Source organism: Erpetoichthys calabaricus, chromosome 9 (assembly GCF_900747795.2).
Source record: "Erpetoichthys calabaricus chromosome 9, fErpCal1.3, whole genome shotgun sequence".
Lineage (NCBI taxonomy): Eukaryota > Metazoa > Chordata > Cladistia > Polypteriformes > Polypteridae > Erpetoichthys > Erpetoichthys calabaricus.
In genome coordinates this window covers 8667644-8687724 of record NC_041402.2, presented here as the reverse complement: position 1 = coordinate 8687724, position 20081 = coordinate 8667644, and the positions used below count along the sequence as shown (strand labels likewise).

General features: G+C 43.1%; 1 protein-coding gene across 5 annotated transcripts in view; it reads left to right on the top strand.

The window, feature by feature from the left end:
• The first annotated feature begins 7481 nt into the window (after nucleotides 1–7481).
• Nucleotides 7482–20081, top strand: part of golga2 (golgin A2) — a 138878-nt gene continuing 126278 nt past the window's right edge. For all 5 annotated transcript variants that reach the window (XM_051931966.1, XM_051931964.1, XM_051931965.1 and 2 more), the window contains exon 1: nucleotides 7482–7656. In XM_051931966.1, coding sequence (XP_051787926.1) covers nucleotides 7609–7656 — 48 coding nt within the window. In that variant the 5' untranslated portion in view covers nucleotides 7482–7608. The remainder of the gene's footprint in view (nucleotides 7657–20081) is intronic.

The following is a 20081-nucleotide window of genomic DNA, read 5'->3' as shown; positions in this document are numbered from 1 at the left end:
TCCTGTCTCAGAGGTCTACAGACAATTCCTTTGACTTCATGCTTGGTTTGTGCTCTGACATGAACTGCCAACTGTGGGACCTTCTATAGACAGGTGTGTGCCTTTCCAAATCATGTCCAGTCAACTTAATTCACCACAGGTGGACTCCAATGAAGCTGCAGAAACATCTCAAGGATGATCAGGGGAAACAGGACGCACCTGAGCTCAATTTCAAGCTTCATGGCAAAGGCTGTGAATACTTATGGACATGTGATTTCTCAATTTTTTTATTTTTAATAAATTTGCAAAAATCTCAAGTAAACTTTTTTCACGTTGTCATTATGGGGTGTTGTGTGTAGAATTCTGAGGAAAAAATGAATTTAATCCATTTTGGAATAAGGCTGTAACATAACAAAATGTGGAAAAAGTGATGCGCTGGGAATACTTTCCGGATGCACTGTATCTAAATATCTATTATATGGTGCTTGTCATATCTTGCTATCTTTTGTATAACAACATTTATTTATACAGCACATTCTCATACAAGAAATGTAGCTCAAAGTGCTTTACAAGAAGTCAAAGAGAAAGTCACATAAAAAACAATTAAGATTAGGCAATAATAATTAAAAATAAGTAACATGAAACAAGGCAAGGTCAGATGACTGAGAGGACAGAAAAAACAAACAACAAAAAAACCTCCAGTTAGGCTGAAGAAAAAACCAAATCTGCAGGGGTTCCAAGGCTAAACGATTGCCCAGTGACCACATTATATAGTGCCTTTCATATCAGGACAGGTCAGGTTGAGGGGCATGCACTAGTACAGTGCGTTGCCGCACCCACCCAATGGCAAAACATTTTCAGGATCCTGGTTAGTAACCCCTCAGGCAGACACGCAGTCCAGTACCCTCCATGGAAATGATCATCTGTCTTCTGCAGCCAGGTGTTATATGGGTGTCCCCTTGGCCTAGTCCAGCCATCTGGGCTCTCAACAACAGGGAGACACCCGGTCCAGTCCCACCCTCTGGAAATTACCTTCTATCTGCTGCAGCCAGGTGTTACGTGGGCAACCCCTTGGCCTGGTCCAGCCACTCGGGTCCCCAACAATGAGGATCTTGCGAGCCGGAACACCCTCTGGGAATCGCGCCACATGGCCATAGTGCCGTAACTGACGCTCCCTCACAATGCAGGTCATGTGCCTCATTCAGGACTCCGTGAACAACACAAAGTCAAACCAGCGGCACCCAAGGATTCTCCGAAGAGACACAGGAGTCCAGTCTTCATCTCGGGTCTCCTGATAGAGTCCATGTCTCACGAACAGGGAGCACCAGGACTCTAAAGACTTGGACTTTCGTCCTTTTACAGAGATATCAGGAGCGTCACACACCCCTTTCCAGCGACCTCATGACCCCCCCATGCTCTCCCAATCCGTCTACTAACTTTGTAGGAAGAGTCACATGAATGTCACTGCTGAGGTAAGTAAACCTCTCGTCAAGGTCGACACTCTCTCCACAGACAGACACACTGCTGATGGTTGTGTCTAAGAGGTCATTAAAGAGGTCATTTCATATCTATCTATCTATTTTACCAGCCTGGACCAAACCCAAGTCAATGTCAGTGAACTGTGAAGAAAATTCACTTTTACGCTTCTTCTTCTTTCGGCTGCTCCCGTTAGGGGTTGCCACAGCAGATCATCTTTTTCCATCTCTTCCTGGCCTCGTCATCTTGCTCTGTTACACCCGTCACCTTCATGCAGTGACGTGTGGTGGGGTTCATGGCTGGTGAGACACGGACTCCTTCAGAGTCAGAGTTACAAATATATGAACACAAAACAGTTGCTTATTCACTATGCAACTGGCAGCCAGCATAACTACTGGTTATGTTTCATATCTCATTAGCGTTCATTATACAGTACACACATAGACAGGTAAGGTTCATATTTGGCGTTACATGGGTGGCGCAGTGGGTAGCGCTGCTGCCTCGCAGTGAGGAGACCCGGGTTCGCTTCCGGGGTCCTCCCTGCGAGGATTTTGCATGTTCTACCCGTGTCTGCGTGGGTTTCCTCCCACAGTCCAAAGACATGCAGGTTAGTTGTATTGGCGATCCTAAATTGTCCCTGGTGTGTGCTTGGTGTGTGTGTGTGTGCTCTGCGGTGGGCTGGCGCCCTGCCCGGGGTTTGTTTCCTGGCTTGTGCCCTGTGTTGGCTGGGATTGGCTACAGCAGACCCCCGTGACCCTGTGTTAGGATATAGCGGGTTGGATAATGGATGGGTGGATGGAGAATGTTACATTTATAGCGGAGAGAGCACATTTGCTCCTCACCCTCCATGTGTTCTAAATTTGCCCTTGCAATTCCACAATTCACACTCATTCAATACAAATGAAAGTATAGAGTGGTGTACAAAACAAATTGACCTTAATTGAAATATCTATCCATCCATTTTCTAACCCGCTGAATCTGAACACAGGGTCACAGGGGTCTGCTGGAGCCAATCCCAGCCAACACATGGCACAAGGCAGGAAACAATCCTGGGCAGGGTGCCAACGCACCGCAGGACACACACAAACACACCCACACACCAAGCACACACCAGGGACAATTTAGAATCGCCAATCCACCTAACCTGCATGTCTTTGGACTGTGGGAGGAAACCCACGCAGACATGGGGAGAACATGCAAACTCCACACAGGGAGGACCCGGGAAGCGAACCACAGGTGTCCTAACTGCGAGGCAGCAGCTCTACCACTGTGCCACCGTGCCGCCCTAATTGAAATATTTGTTTTTAAAAGTTTTTAATTCTGATGCTTTAATCAATTTTAATACAGACTGCTCAACAAAAGGATAACAAGAAAAACAAAAGAATATTTTGTTTAAGGTCAAGTTTTAGGTTTTTAAATATTGGATTGTTTCTTTCTTAGTCTGATCCCATTTTTTATAAAATTGAAAACCATTTACGGTCTTACCTTTATTTGTAAATGCAGTCCATGCGCCTATCCTTCTCCATGAAAGTCTCAATTACTTTCTTGTCCATCCATCCATTTTCCAACCCGCTGAATCCGAACACAGGGTCACGGGGGTCTGCTGGAGCCAATCCCAGCCAACACAGGGCACAAGGCAGGAACCAATCCTGGGCAGGGTGCCAACCCACCGCAGTACTTTCTTGTAAAAGTCCTATTTATTTTCCTTTAGTTTTAAAAGCCTTAATCTTCCATTTTGACAAAAAATTTAAAAAAAACGATCGCTGCAGCGCACTTGACTTTCTGACATCACAAACGTATGCGCCCAGAGCCTCTGAATAGAAGAACAGCAGCAACGAGCACCCGTTGAGCTCACATGCGCCACCTTCAGGGCGGCACGGTACTGTCTGCCTCGCCTTGCGCCTTTTCACTGAGGTTTTATGTCCGATCAGCAAGACTAAATATGTCAGACATATTCATTAAAGATATTAGCCAGACTGTGGAAAGTCAGGGTGTGTAATAAGCGTGTCTGCAAACATATTGGCGACATACAGGGAGACAGCGGCAGGCACGCGACAATCTCATTCATTAACCGTCTGTGAGTGAGGGAGAGCGCAGTCCGAGGTGAGGTGAGGTGAGGTGAGGCTCGTGGCTGCAGCACCTCGCGTTTCTCCCATGCATTTGAACAAGAAATGCGTAAATTCAGCGATTTTGACTATAAAAGTGCTCAAAATTATTGGAGTCACACAGAAAACAAAATTATAGCACAGACCAGTGGACACATTTATTTTATCATTATTAGTTGTTTTAACTTTTCATGAACTGCCTCCCTTGACCGCACGTCCCTGCCTGCATGTCCTCTCTCACCACATCCATAAACCTTCTCTCAGTCCTTCCTCTTCTCCTCTTCCCTGGCAGCTCTATCCTTAGCATCCTTCTCCTAGCATACCCAGCATCTCTCCTCTGCTGCACAGGTCCAAACCAACACAATCTCGCCTCTCTGACGTTGTCTCCCAACCGTCTAACCTGAGCTGACCCTCTAATGTCCTCATTTCTAATCCTGTCCATCCCCGTCACCATGCTTGGCAATTAAATAGTTCAGCCATCAACTTACAAACTGGGCAATATCTTCCATGCAAGCAGGGCCATTGTTAGGTTTTTGGGGGCCCTAGGCAAAGGTACCTTTTGGGGCCTTTTTGTTTCTATCCGTATGAATGTATGATAATTATTTTATCTATATGAATGCATAGTAATTATTTTATCGGTATAAATGTGTAACAATTAGTGAGGTAAAGCTTATCATTTTATGATTATACTGTATAACATATATACCCAGTGGCGTAGCTAGGGACGGGCGGAGGGGGTGGTATGCCCCAGGCAGCACATTTTTGGGGGTGGCATTATTGGCCAAAAGGCTCAGAACACTTCACGTGTAAGCAGCAGGGTTCAGAAAAATATCACTCATGAATGAATTCTCTGATTTTCATCCACAAATGCTTCAAAAATCATTTTCAGACGGCCCTTCTGTGACGGCATCAGACACGGCAGTTGATATTTATGAGGCAATAAACAGAAACATTAGATAGATAGATAGATAGATAGATAGATAGATAGATAGATAGATAGATAGATAGATAGATAGATAGATAGATAGATAGATAGATGAAACACACTATATGATAGATAGATAGATAGATAGATAGATAGATAGATAGATAGATAGATAGATAGATAGATAGATAGATAGATAGATAGATAGATAGATAGATGAAACACACTATATGATGGATAGATAGATAGATAGATAGATAGATAGATAGATAGATAGATAGATAGATAGATAGATAGATAGATAGATAGATAGATGAAACACACTATATGATAGATAGATAGATAGATAGATAGATAGATAGATAGATAGATAGATAGATAGATAGATAGATAGATAGATAGATAGATAGATAGATAGATAGATAGATGAAACACTATATGATAGATAGATAGATAGATAGATAGATAGATAGATAGATAGATAGATAGATAGATAGATAGATAGATAGATAGATAGATGAACACACTATATGATAGATAGATAGATAGATAGATAGATAGATAGATAGATAGATAGATAGATAGATAGATAGATAGATAGATAGATAGATGAAACACTATATGATGGATAGATAGATAGATAGATAGATAGATAGATAGATAGATAGATAGATAGATAGATAGATAGATAGATAGATAGATGAAACACACTAGATAGATAGATAGATAGATAGATAGATGAACACACTATATGATAGATAGATAGATAGATAGATAGATAGATAGATAGATAGATAGATAGATAGATAGATGAACACACTATATGATAGATAGATAGATAGATAGATAGATAGATAGATAGATAGATAGATAGATAGATAGATAGATAGATAGATAGATAGATAGATAGATGAAACACACTATATGATAGATAGATAGATAGATAGATAGATAGATAGATAGATAGATAGATAGATAGATGAAACACACTAGATAGATAGATAGATAGATAGATAGATAGATAGATAGATAGATAGATAGATAGATGAAACACACTATATGATGGATAGATAGATAGATAGATAGATAGATAGATAGATAGATAGATAGATAGATAGATAGATAGATAGATAGATGAAACACACTATATGATAGATAGATAGATAGATAGATAGATAGATAGATAGATAGATAGATAGATAGATAGATAGATAGATAGATAGATAGATAGATAGATATGAAAGGCACTATATAATAAATAGATAGATACTTTATTAATCCCCAAGGGGAAATTCACAAATTCATTACACCGATAATAATTTCTAGGAAGATAAACAACTAATTCACAATGTATAATTTTGTTTCGTTATCAATCCGAATGCGTTGTTGCTCATCCCCACCTGTCGCTTGTACACCACACCGGTTCTGGTTTTTGCAGCGTAATTATATTAAACTAATAATCAGCACATGGCTTATCAGTGCGTCTGTACTTTATTCTTGTCTAGTTGATGCTTATAAATAATGATATGTGAAAAAATATTGCTGTTTCTCTATCTTAATACATAATTCGCCTGCCTCCTCACTCACTCACTCACTCACTCACGTCCGTCTGAATCCGAATGCGTAGTCGCCTTCTGCGCAGCTGCTCGAAAAACCTTACGAGACCGACCTCCAACCACAACATTGCGGCAGGCGGTGGATTTACAGCCACAAAAATTCAAAGAGAGAGGTGACTTCGATTAAAGCTCTAGAGGCCTGAAAGGCGATTTCGACTACAGCTCGAGGCCTAATTACGCATTCATTCAATACACCTGTATCAGGTTTGTTTGGTGCTTATACGTATTACTATTCCATACTGTATTGGAACATTCATCATTCAATATTATACTATAGGCCTGGAAAATTCATCAACTAACAGTACAAGCCTGTACAGTAATGAGTAAAGCAGACTACAATCATTACAAAACAACTTCTTCGTTACTTATCATTTGTTCTTCATACACTGCTGACACAAACTCGTGCCTGTTTCATCTTACATTGTCGAAATGGGCTCTTTGTCTAGTATATAAATAAATCTATGCAAAATGTATTTTAATTTTTCTCTATACGTCATTTTAATTTTCTATTTAAATAGATAACATATTCAGATACGTTGGAGGGCTGCAAATTGAAGCCCCGCCCCGCCCCGAGTGGCGCGAACTCAAGCTACGCCACTGTATATACCAGATTTGAGAGGAACATGTCAAAGGAACCTACTGACTAAAGCTAACGTTGCTTTGCAGTAAGGAGACTGTGGAAGATTGTGGGTTCGCTTCCCGGTTCCTCCCTGTGTGGATAGCGCTTTGAATACTGAGAAAAGCGCTATATAAATGTAATGAATTATTATTATTTTTATTAAGTGTGAATAATCGAGGGAGTCGATGACTTCGTGCCCAACTGATATTAATGCTAAGCCATTATAATCGATCTGATGTGCAGACGTCCTGGCAGGTGAGGAGGATGATCTGCCCCCAGTGCCCACCCACTACCCCAGGACCCACCATCACCGTCAATGCTGCCTGTCGTCACTGTTTCCTCTCTCCTCACATGTAACCATACTGATAATTCTCCCACTGAAAATTTGTACTTCTGAAATATGGACCTGTAAGTTGTATTTGGTTACGGCTAAAAAACAAAATGGCTGGGCGGGGCCCTTTGGCAGTGGGGGCCCTAGGCGGTCGCCTACTTTGCCTATGCCTAAAAACGTCCCTAATGCAAGAATGAGAAATAGGAAGACCAACAGTCTTGGGGCAAAGTTCTTCCTATTACAAAAATTAAATGTCACAAGCCACAAAAAGAGGTCGCGCCAATAACCCAGTAATAACAGACACTGATATACATGCATGTGTAATTTCTAAATAAATAAATCAATCAATCAAAAAGGCAGTGCGCTCACCTTCCGTCAGGATGGCGGTTTCCCTAAAGGCGCAGACTAGCGCCACTCGAAGGCCGTCGAGGGAAGGAGCAGCCGGTTGGCGGGGGCAGGGCAGCCACCTTGCCGATCCTTCTTTAGTGACGTGTTCCTGAATCCTGCCTCGCATCCCGGACCGGACCGGACAGGGCAGAGCAGAGCAGAGCCGCAGGATGGCTGACGAGACAAGGCAAAACAAGCTGGCTTCGGCAAAGAAAAAGGTAGGAAGGCCGAGTGTGAAGTATTCTTCAAGCGGGCTTCCCGCTCGCGTCGTGTTGTTGCGCTTCTTCTAGACGCTGACACGTAGCACGCGCACTCCCGCACTCTTCCACGTCTACCGGCTTGTGGCAGGGCAGCGGAGCCGAGGCTGCAGACGCTCGCGGCGGCCCATCGGGTTCAGGAAAACCCCGCGGTGTAAGGTGGCCTTGAGGAGATCTCTTTACACCTGGAGAAAGAAAACAAAACAGTGGGTTGTCAGTCCGTTGAAAAGTAAATAAACTGGTCGCTGTATTTCGGTCGTTTTAATTTCCTTGCAGAATGCGATTGAAAGCGGTGACATTTAGCACAACTGCCGGATTCCATACGTAAGCTCGATTTAAATGCTCGACCCCAGAGAAGTCATTTCAGTTTAACGGATGGCAGTTTGAGTTTACTTTGGGATTAAAATGATGGCGTAGTCCCGTGTCCTTTTCGTTTTAGCACTTTTTTTAGGGTTGTTATAGATTTTTCTATTTTTTAAATGCCTGATTTGAACGGTGGGGGGTGGGAGGGTGACGGGGTTTGGCTTGTCCAAGTTTGTTTGTCGAGATGTGCTGGAGTTACGAAGCAGGAAGAAAGTGGAAAATCTCCTTAAAGTCGTGTCGTTCCGTCGCTTTTTACACCTGCCAGTGGAAATTAAAGCGGCGATCGCACCGAGGACCCCTAGGATGTGCCCCCTGGCGACCGTCGCTTATCTTCGCCTTAAACGGGCTGTCGGGTTTGTTGCTGAAGTTTATTTAATGTGATCGGAGTGTCATTATTTTCTTAAAATAAACCGCGATTGGTATTTATGTGTTCCACACTTACTTGACTTTTTACAGAAACTTAAATAAACATAACGACAGACAACAAGCCCCCAACGCAAAAAAAAAATACACCAGCATGTCTAAAAACAAAAAGTATTTCTGACTTGGCAGTTACAGTGGCAGTGAGTTATTATGCAGGCATATGATGCAGGAAGCAGTTTAAATGCTTGGGGTCAGCGGTACAGAGTAATGGGGTTTGTGGAAGAGAAGTGAAGAAGAGAGTGCAGGAAGGAGGCGGGGCCATCTTAACGCATGGGCATGCTGGGCAGTTGCCGGAGGGCCCCACAAGCATAGGAGCTCCGTGCTGATCTATGTATGTTGTGACTTGTTGAGTGGTTGTGTAGGCAGGGAGCCCAGTGCACTGCTTTACACTGGGGCCTATAATGCTGTTAGGACAGCCCAGGGTGGAGGAGAGTGTCAGGAGTGACTTGTGACAGATGGGCATCAGCAAGAGTGAAAGGGAAGGTCTAGATAGATATAGATAGATACTTTATTAATCTCAAGGGGAAATTCACATACTCCAGCAGCAGCATACTAATAAAACACAATATTAAATTAAAGAGTGATAACAATGCAGGTATACAGACAGACAATAACTTTGTATAATGTTAACGGTTACCCCCCCGGGTGGAACTGAAGAGTCACATAGTGTGGGGGAGGAACGATCTCCTCAGTCTGTCAGTGCAGCAGGACGGTGACAGCAGTCTGTCACTGAAGCTGCTCCTCTGTCTGGAGATGATCCTGTTCAGTGAATGCAGTGGATTCTCCATGATTGACAGGAGTCTGCTCAGCGCCCGTCACTCTGCCACGGATGTCAAACTGTCCAGCTCCGTGCCTACAATAGAGCCTGCCTTCCTCACCAGTTTGTCCAGGTGTGAGGTGTCTTTCTTCTTAATGCTGCCTCCCCAGCACACCACCACGTAGAAGAGGGCGCTCGCCACAACCGTCTGATAGAACATCTGCAGCATCTTATTGCAGATGTTGAAGGACGCCAGCCTTCTAAGGAAGGATAGTCGGCTCTGTCCTCTCTTACACAGAGCATCAGTATTGGCAGTCCAGTCCAATTTATCATCCAGCTGCACTCCCAGGTATTTATAGGTCTGCACCATCTGCACACAGTCACCTTTGATGATCACGGGGTCCATGAGGGGCCTGGTCCTTCCTAAAATCCACCACCAGCTCCTTGGTTTTGCTGGTGTTCAGGTGTAGGTGGTTTGAGTCGCACCATTTAACAAAGTCCTTGATTAGGTTCCTATACTCCTCCTCCTGCCCACTCCTGATGCAGCCCACGATAGCAGTGTCATCAGCGAACTTTTGTACGTGGCAGGACTCCGAGTTGTATTGGAAGTCCGATGTATATAGGCTGAACAAGACCGGAGAAAGTACAGTCCCCTGCAGCGCTCCTGTGCTGCTGACCACAATGTCAGACCTGCAGTTCCCGAGATGCACATACTGAGGTCTGTCTTTAAGATAGTCCGTGATCCATGCCACCAGGTATGAATCTACTCCCATCTCTGCCAGCTTGTCCCTGAGGAGCAGAGGTTGGATGGTGTTGAAGACGCTAGAGAAGTCCAGAAACATAATTCTTACAGCACCACTGCCTCTGTCCAAGTGGGAGAGGGTATGGTGTAGCATGTAGATGATGTCATCCTCCGCTCCCACCTTCTCCTGATATGCAAACTGCAGAGGGTCGAGGGTGTGTTGGACCTGTGGCCTCAGGTGGTGAAGCAGCAGCCGCTCCATGGTCTTCACCTCATATGACATCAGAGTGACAGGCCGGAAGTCGTTCAGCTCACTAGCATGGGGTGATGCAAGATGTTTTCCAAAGCCTCGGGACTCTCCCCTGTTCCAGGCTCAGGTTGAAGATGCGCTGTAGAGGACTCCTCAGCTCCAGTGTACAGGCCTTCAGTAGTTGTGGCGATACTCCATCTGGACCCGCTGCTTTGCTGGCACAAAGTCTCCTCAGCTCTCTGCTTACCTGGGCTGCTGTAATTGTGGGTTGGGGGGAAACTCTCTCCTATGCTGGTATCAGTAGAAGGATGGGTGGAGGGTGCAGTACTCCGAGGTGAGAGTGTCTACAGGACGGTAGTGAGACCAGCTATGTTATATGGGCAGGAGGCAGTGGCACAGGAGACAGAGCTGGAGATAACAGAGATAAAGATGCATTGGGTGTGACGAGGATGGACAGGATTAGAAATGAGGACATCAGAGGGTCAGCTCAAGTTGGATGGTTGGGAAACAAGGTCAGAGAGGCGAGATTGCGTTGGTTTGGACATGTGCAGAGGAGAGATGAGGGGTATATTGAGAGAAGGGTACTAAGGATAGAGCTGCCAGGCAAGATGAAAAGAGGAAGGTTTATGGATGTGGTGATGGGTGTAACAGAGCGAGATGGAGAGGACAGAATGAGATAGGGGTCGCCACAGCGGATCATCTTTTTCTAACAGGAGCAGCCGACAGAAGAAGGTGGCAGCTGGTGTGAAGGAGACCCAGCACCGTTTCTTGACACGCTTCAGTCTCATCCACTTGCTACAACACCACCATCCATCTCTGGCAGGTCTATGTCATCAGTTTTAGGATGGAAGTTAAGGTTAGAGGATAGTATGGTTAACATGTACCTTAAACAGTTAACCCTTAACTACTCGCACTGGTTTATTTTGTATACCATTTTGTTATCTTTGTCCAGCGTCCTTTTACTTGAACCTAACCGGCAGGATCCGCCATCTCTCCTCCGCTTGATTCACTACAAGTTCAGTGTTGCGGTGGTTTCCCTCCAGCGTGCCTGGTGCCGGTTTTATGAGTGGATGCTCAGTCGCAAGTTCCATATGGTGCATCTGGCACACCACGCAGGTACTGACGTATGGATGACAAAGATGAGGTGTTGTTCTTGCGATGAGACTGTCTGCAAAGAACATTCAATGACTGAAGTGAAATGTGATCCATGTGTAAATCCTGCAGTGGATGAACGTGTGACTGGTGATGAGTGAGGACTGGAGAAGTGGATCAGGTTTATTTTCAGATAGTTCTAGACCTTGTCATACTATTCAGTAGTATGGTATTAAATTACAGTAAAAACATACAATTTAAAATTATTGCAATATTTCATATTACATCCTCAAAGCGTGCACCAACCATATTAACACTGGTGCATAAAGTACACCGTGCGAGTACTTATGAGATGTGAAAAGGTGCGAGTAGTTAAGGGTTAAGACTGGGGGTTATTTAACATTCTCTGTTAGGGTTTGGTGTGGTTAGTGTGTGAATCAAATTGATTTGTGCCAACCTATAGACTGCTGTCACCAAACGGGTGGTCTAGACGTGCAGGGACGTCACATGATTGAGCAGCACGTGGCAAGGACAGGAGTTTTACTTGGCAGTCACATTCGCTCAGACGAGGGAAGTCATGCTTTACTAACATCCTGGAATTCTGCGAGGAAGCAACAAAAGGATGCAATCAAAGTGGTGCATACAACATCTTGACTTTCAGAAAGCATTTGGTAAGGTGCCACACAAGAGATGGGGCATCAGACTAAAAGCGGTGGGAGTTGAGGGTTTAGTTTGTAGAACACACAGGAGGTAGAGGGTGATGGTGTGAGGAACCACACCTTACATTGGCAAAGCTAAGAGTGGTGTCCCTCTGGGGTCAGTGTGGGGTTGCCACTATTTTTAATAGTCATATGAAAAAGTTAATTCTTTGGATTTTTGTTTTCTCATTGGCTGAGCTTTCAAAGTACCAACTTCCTTTTAATATACGACATGCCTTATGGAAACAGTAGGATTTCAGCAGTGACATTGGTTATTGGATTAACAGAAAATATGCAATGTGCATCATAACAAAATTAAACAGGTGCATAAATTTGGGCACCCCAACAGAGATATGCCATCAATACTTAGTTGAGCCTCCTTTTCAAATCTAAGCCTCTAGACGCTGTCCTCCTATAGCCTTTGATGAGTGTCTGATTCTGGATGGAGGTATTGTTGACCATTCTTCATACAAAATCTGTCCAGCTCAGTTCAATTTGATGGACAGCCTGCTTCAAATCATCCCATAGATTTTCGATGATATTCAAGTCAGGGGACTGTGACGGCCATTCCAGAACATTGTACTTCTCCCTCTGCATGAATGCATTTGTAGATTTCCAACTGTGTTTTGGGTCATTGTCTTGTTGGAATATCCAACCCCTGCGTAACTTCAACTTTGTGACTGATGCTTGAACATTATCCTGAAGAATTTATTGATATTGGGTTGAATTCATCCGACCCTCGACTTTAACAAGGGCCCCAGTCCCTGAACTGGCCACACAGCCCCACAGCATGATGGCACCTCCACCAAATTTGACAGTAGGTAGCAGGTGTTTTTCTTGGAATGCTGTCTTCTTCTGCCATGCAAAGCACTTTTTGTTCTGACCAAATAACTCAATTTTTGTCTCATCAATCCAAAGCACTTTGTTCCAAAATGAATCTGGCTTGTCTAAATGAGTATTGGCATACAACAAGCGACTCTGTTTGTGGCGTGAGTGCAGAAAGGGCTTCTTTCTCATCACCCTGCCATACAGATGTTCTTTGTGCAAATTGTGCTGAATTGTAGAACGATGTACAGATACACCATCTGCAGCAAGATGTTCTTGCAGGTCTTTGGAGGTGATCTGTGGGTTGTCTGTCACCATTCTCACAATCCTGCTCATATGTCGCTCCTGTATTTTTCTTGGCCTGCCAGACCTGCTGGGTTTAACAGCAACTGTGCCTGTGGCCTTCCATTTCCTGATTCCATTCCTTACAGTTGAAACTGACAGTTTAAACCTCTGAGATGGCTTTTTGTAGCCTTCCCCTAAACCAGGAGACTCAACAGTCTTTGTTTTCAGATCTTTGGAGAGTTGCTTTGAGGATCCCATGCTGTCACTCTTCAGAGGAGAGTGAAAGGGAAGGAAGCACAACTTGTAATTGACCACCTTAAATCCCTTTATATCTCATGATTGGACACACCTGTCTATGAAGTTCAAGGCGTAATGAGCTCATCACACCAAGTAATCAGCATTGAGCAGTGACAGGCATTCAAATCAGCACAATGACAAGGGGACCCACATTTGTGCACAGCCAGTTTTTCACATTTGATTTAATTTCATACAACTAAATACTGCTTCACTAAAAATCTTTGTTCGGAAAACACCGCAGTACTCAGATGTTCCTAGGAAATGAAAGACATACCACTGTTATCTTTTTTGTTGAAAGGAGAGTCAATTATTATGCAGGCTGAGAGGGGTTCACAAACTTTTTCATATGACTGTATTTATATATAAATGGTTTGGATAGAATTATAAATAACAAGCTGGTCATGTTTGGAGATGATGCTAAAATAGCTGGATTGGCAGATAATCTTGAATCCGTTGAACCATCACAGAGTGACTTGGACATCACACATGGTTGGGCAGATTTGTGGCAGATGATATTTAATGTCAATAAATGTGAAGTATTAAATGTAGGAAGTACAATTGTTAGGTTTGAATGCACAGTGGGATGTCCAAAAATTGAAAGTACACTTTATGATTTAGGAGTCGTATTGGATTCGTCACTGTTAACTTCCAGAGTGTGTTCAGAAGCCATTAAGAAGGCTAACAGAATGTGAGGTTATGTAGCACCCTAATGTGTTGATCTGGAGTACTGTGTGCCTTTTGAGTCTTTGGGATACCAAAAAGGACATAGCAACACTAGAAAATGTCCAGAGTTGAGCGACGAGGCTGATTTCAGGGCTACAGGGGAGAAGTTAACAAAAAATATTAAAATAGCTGAGCCTTTCCAGTTTAAACAAGCAGAGATTAAGAGACGACATGATTGAAGTGTTTAAAATGATGAGGGGCATTAGTCTGGTGGATTTAGACCGTGACGGTAAGATGAGTTCAGCAAGAAAACGGGGACACAGTTGGAAACTTCTTAATGTTTGGGCGAAATTTACCCTGAAGAAGTTCTTCTTCCTACAGAGAACCACAGACACAAGTAAAATGTGACCAAATAGTGTGGTAGACAGTAGGACTTTAGGGAGATTCAAAACTCGACTTGATGTTATTTTGGAAGAATCAAGTGGATGGGGTTGTTAAGCGTTGTTAGACTGAATGGCCTGTTCTTGTCTAGATTGTCCTAATGTTCTGTCTTGAATTTGGCATATAGCTGCTGCCATAGACCTGTGGTGACGTATGGTGCTGTATCTCTGCAGGTGAATACATCCTGAATAATTGGTTGGCCAAAAGTTCTTTGTGTTAGGGCAGCCTTGTTCATAACCGTTCTCGGTTTTGTTTTCATTTTCTGTTGTATTACTAGTCCCGTGAGGGTTTAGGACAGGGATCACCAACTCCGGTCATGGAGGACCATCGTGGCTGCAGATTTTCATTCTAACCCTTTTGTTAATGAGTGCTCTGTTTGTGCTGCTAGTTAACTTCTTGTGAATTAATTTTACTTGAATTGTTTTTTTATTTTTTAAGATTTGTTCCCCTGAATTTCTTCATCATTCCTCTGAAATGCTTAATTTCTTTCCCTAAATGGCACCCAAACAGAAATGAAATGTGAAGTGAGGGAGCCAACAGAAGACCAACTAAGTGGTTGGAGTTTGAGGCCCTCAATTTCACTTCTACCAGTTGCTTAATGAGGCACCAATTGTTGTTGGTAATTAAACTTGTTCTTTAATTCCGCGGCTCTCGTGGTGCGTTAGCAGACATTTCTGAAATTGTCAATTTTCTCTTTTTGGAGAACTCTGTTAAAATGTTTTGTGGACCTGAGTAGATCAGCATTCCTGAGACCTTCATCGTTCTTTATTTTCAGATACATGAATTTCCCCTTGGGATTAATAAAGTATTCTATCTATCTATCTATCTATCTATCTATCTATCTATCTATCTATCTATCTATCTATCTATCTATCTATCTATCTATCTATCTATCTATCTATCTATCTATCTATCTATATATCTATCTATCTTTCTATCTATCTATCTATCTATCTATCATGATGGACACCAGTTGTTTTGGCTCATTTTGTACCTCATTATTGTTTGGCTGCTAATTAAGGAAAAAAGAAACAGTTAAGAGGTCTGAGTCTTCAAGAGCAAGTCAATTCAAATTAGTTCAAAAGAAGTTAATTAGCAGCACAAGCAGGTCACTTATTAATAAGAGTTAGAATGAAAACCTGCAGCCATGGTGGTCCTCCAGGACCAGAGTTGGTGACCCCTGGTTTAGGACAAATTCCATAGCATACTCTGCATTCACGTGCTGTTGGAGAGACTGTAAATCCGAGTTGCCGATTCAGAAATTCCATTTGAATGCACTGCCCACTTGGATAATCTGGACTAAACAAAACTGCCCAAATTGTCTCAGTTGTGATGTAATATAATAATAATCTGTTTGAAAAATTTCAATCTGGTTTCCGAACTTCTTGCAGTACAGAGACAGCCCTGGTCAGAGTCACCAATGACTTGCTGACCAGGGCTCTCCATCACTCCTTATCCTCCTGGACCTCACAGCTGCATTTGATATGGTAGATCATAATATTCTCCTTCACCGTCTTCACTATATAATTGGACTTTCTGGCATTGCTTTTGTAGTGGTTCGAGTCCTATCTTACAGATAGGCTGAGTATGTGGCCTTGGGGGATGCTAAATATCATACCCACACTGTCCCCTGTGGGGTCCCACAAGGATCAGTCCCCTTTTTAATATCTACTAGCCGATGCCCGCTGTAGCATACGGCGGTGTAAGAATAGGAACTGAAAACGGTGAGAGGAATTCAGAAGTTAAGAAGAAATAAATACTTCTTGAAAGATGCAGTGTGCATGTAGAATTTCCAGCCAAGCAGGATTACATGTGAAAGTGATAAATAAATCTGGCTTTCCGAATTTATGTACTATGGCCATGGCATCCTGATAGTTTTCTTGCATGTATCTTGGACTTCCTGGAAATGTGGACGGTCATATGATCATTTTGCCTACACAAACGTTATTTTCAGCGTTTGCTTGCAGTGCGTCTAATAGTTCAATGCGCAGATCTTGTTGATGTAATCTGAGATAGTTGAGACGCGCGCCCTCTGTTTTAACATACGCATCTACGATGTACAGTGATCCCTCGCTATATCGCGCTTCGTCTTTCGCGGCTTCACTCTATCGCGGATTTTATATGTAAGCATATTTAAATATATATCACGGATTATTTGCTGGTTCGCGGATTTCTGAGGACAATGGGTCTTTTAATTTCTGGTACATGCTTCCTCAGTTGGTTTGCCCAGTTGATTTCATACAAGGGACGCTATTGGCAGATGGCTGGGAAGCTACCCAACGTACTTTTCTCTCTCTCTCTCTCTCTCGCGCTGACTTTCTCTGATCCTGACGTAGGGGGTGTGAGCAGGGGGCTGTTCGCACACCTAGACGATACGGACGCTCGTCTAAAAATGCTGAAAGATTATCTTCACGTTGCTATCTTCTGTGCAGCTGCTTCCTGAAGCGACATGCTGCACGGTGCTTCGCATACTTAAAAGCTCGAAGGGCACGTATTGATTTTTGACGGTTTGTTTTTCTCTGTCTCTCTCTCTCTCACCCTGCTCCTGACGGAGGGGGTGTGAGCTGCCGCCTTCAACAGCTTTGTACCGGCAGTGCTTTGCATACTTAAAAGCCAAACAGCCCTATTGATTTGTTTGCTTTCCTCTCTCTTTCTGACAGTCTGTGCTCCTGACACACACTCCTTTGAAGAGGAAGATATGTTTGCATTCTTTTAATTGTGAGACGGAACTGTCATCTCTGTCTTGTCATGGAGCACAGTTTAAACTTTTGAAAAAGAGACAAATGTTTGTTTGCAGTGTTTGAATAACGTTCCTGTCTCTCTACAACCTCCTGTGTTTCTGCACAAATCTGTGACCCAAGCATGACAATATAAAAATAACCATATAAACATATGGTTTCTACTTCGCGGATTTTCTTATTTCGCGGGTGGCTCTGGAACGCAACCCCCGCGATGGAGGGATTACTGTACTGTTGGAATAGTTTGCCGCTGGAGTGCAAAATACTAAAAGTATGCCTCATTGCTAATCTGTACGCGTAAAATTGGCATTGAGTAAGCCTTATTTGCTTGGCAGTTCTTTTATCGGGTACATGTTGTAAATCTTTGTGCCAGCCATTGTCTCCTTAAGGGAATAAACCATAGGATCGTGATTCATATTGAGCGTGGAAATCTGTGTACAGGAGTTGCCAATGGGATAGATGCAAATGTCCCTTTCGGCAGGTGTTTTGCCATCTTCTCCGACGAAAATTGCTGCAACATCGGTGTGACATGTCGGGGTATTGTATCGTAGTAAATCCTGCTTAAGGGTTTCCTTGAAAACCATTCGTACAGATGCTGTTGGATTGGACTGAGTGATTTCATGCATGTGTTTGTATGATTTAGCGAAGGGGTTGAAGGTTCTGAGCATGGAATCTAGCTGGAGAAGTACATTTTCGCTGCATGCAGAATTTGCTTTATTTTGTAAGCGTACTTCAGTAGCTTGCGCTGTGTCAAAAACATACAACTGTCCATATCCCGGAGAGGTAGAAGTGTTAGCATATAGTGAAGAGATTTGGTGATCAATTTGCCCGTGTATTTTAAAACAGTATGGTCCGTGGCAAGGAGGTTGAGTTAGCTGTGCACCCATGGAAGCAAATGCTATAGAAGAGTTGTATTCTCGAATGTGTTCACGATAATTTTTAGCTTCTGATGTTTTCTGTGTAAGAAGCTGTTGTAAAAACACAGGTGGCTCCCGCAAAGGTGGTAAAGCTACTTTACCGTCGTGGCAGCACCTCGAGTACTTGTTGGATGGATTACGCTCAACAGGCCAATATAGTGCAGGACATGGAAGACGACGAATAGGAATCGAGAAATGCTGTGTCGGCTGCGTGTGGGCGGGACTGGTTTTGACGTGGAAGCAGGACGAACCAGAAGAGAAATATATATGAGATGTGCTACCCCTGGGTCACATCATCTGCAAGCATGGAGTATCATTCCACTGCTATGCCGATGATATGCAGCTCTATGTGAGACTGGATTCGACTTCTCTTACACCCCCATCAACTTGTTCGTCTTGCATGGATGAGAATGAGGCCTGGATGTCCAAGACCTTCCTCAAGCTGAACAGCAGTAAAACCGAAGCTCTTTTAATTGGCACCCCACATCAGCTGTGTTCCTCTGTAAATTGTATTTCCTTTTCCTTTTTACCATTACCCTCTCCCCTTCTGTTAGAAATCTGGGTGTCAAGTTAGACTCCCATCTGTCATTTGATACACATGTCCATCACCTTTTGTAAAATTGCATTCCTTCATCTCAGAAACATAGCCAAACTCCCTCCCTACTTCTCCCTTTGTGATGCTGAAAAGCTGGTTCATGCCTTTGTCTCCTCCAGGCTGGACCATTTTAATGCACTCCTTATCGGGATACCCAACAAGAGCCTTCAAAAGCTCCAACAAATTCAAAATGGTGCTGCAAGAATCCTGATGAGGGTGCGGAAATATGAACACATTTCACAAATCCTTCGATCACTTCATCGGCTCCTTATCCACCTCTGTATCGAATACAAACTGCTTGTTTACTCACCAGTGTATCCATGGAAATGCTCCACAATATCTTATAGAACGTTCTCCTTATACTACAATCCACTGCAAGAAACCTCCATTTTACAAATACCTACCGCCATCGCCCCCTGTGACCAAACTTCATACAATGGGAGACCGAGCCTTTGCAGTGGCTGCTCCACGGCTCTGGAATGTTCTACCAGGGAGCCTAAGAACACAGCAGATTGTGAGCTGTTTTAAAAAAATCAGCTAAAGACTTTTCTATTTAGGAAAGCTTATTAACAAAAATGCTATAATTATTGTTTTGTCTGTTTTTATCTTGCTTTGCCTTTGTTTAAACTTTTTATGTTGCACTTTGAGATTTACTGCTAATATAAAGTGCCCTGTAAATAAAATGCATTATTATTATTAATATACTGACCATTCACTTTGGTCAGTTTTTTTAAAGTAAAATACTTAACCTGATTGGCCTGAAAAGGCCTTTTGTTTTAAATTGCATATGGAGTGAAGTGAAACATGTTTTATATGGTTATGTTGCTGTTTATTTCCCTACAAATGCAGTATATTTTTATTTTGTTTCTTGGCATACTAAATAACAAATCGACAACAATCTCACATTTCTCTGAATAGTCAAACCTGAAAACAACATCCTCGCAGTGCTGCCAGCTTTGTCCAGGTTAAAAATAAGCAATGTGGAGCAAATGGATAATTGCATCTTTTAGTCCAGCCTTTATCTGATAGTCAAGCTGCAGTAGCTCCTGGTGGTCTACTACTCGGAGGTCTTGATGATGCGAGATGTTAAGTGCCACTGGTCTGTAGCTATTAGGTGAAGAAGCGACTGCCTTCTTTGGAACAGGAACAATGCAGGATGTTTTCCACAACAGTTAGGTTTTTGCAGCCTTAATGACAGACTGAACAGGTGACAGAGGACACCACGAAGTTGGTCGGCACAGGCCTTAAGTACCTGGGGATGGACTCCAGCTTTTCCTGTGTGTGTTTTCCTCTATTGTCG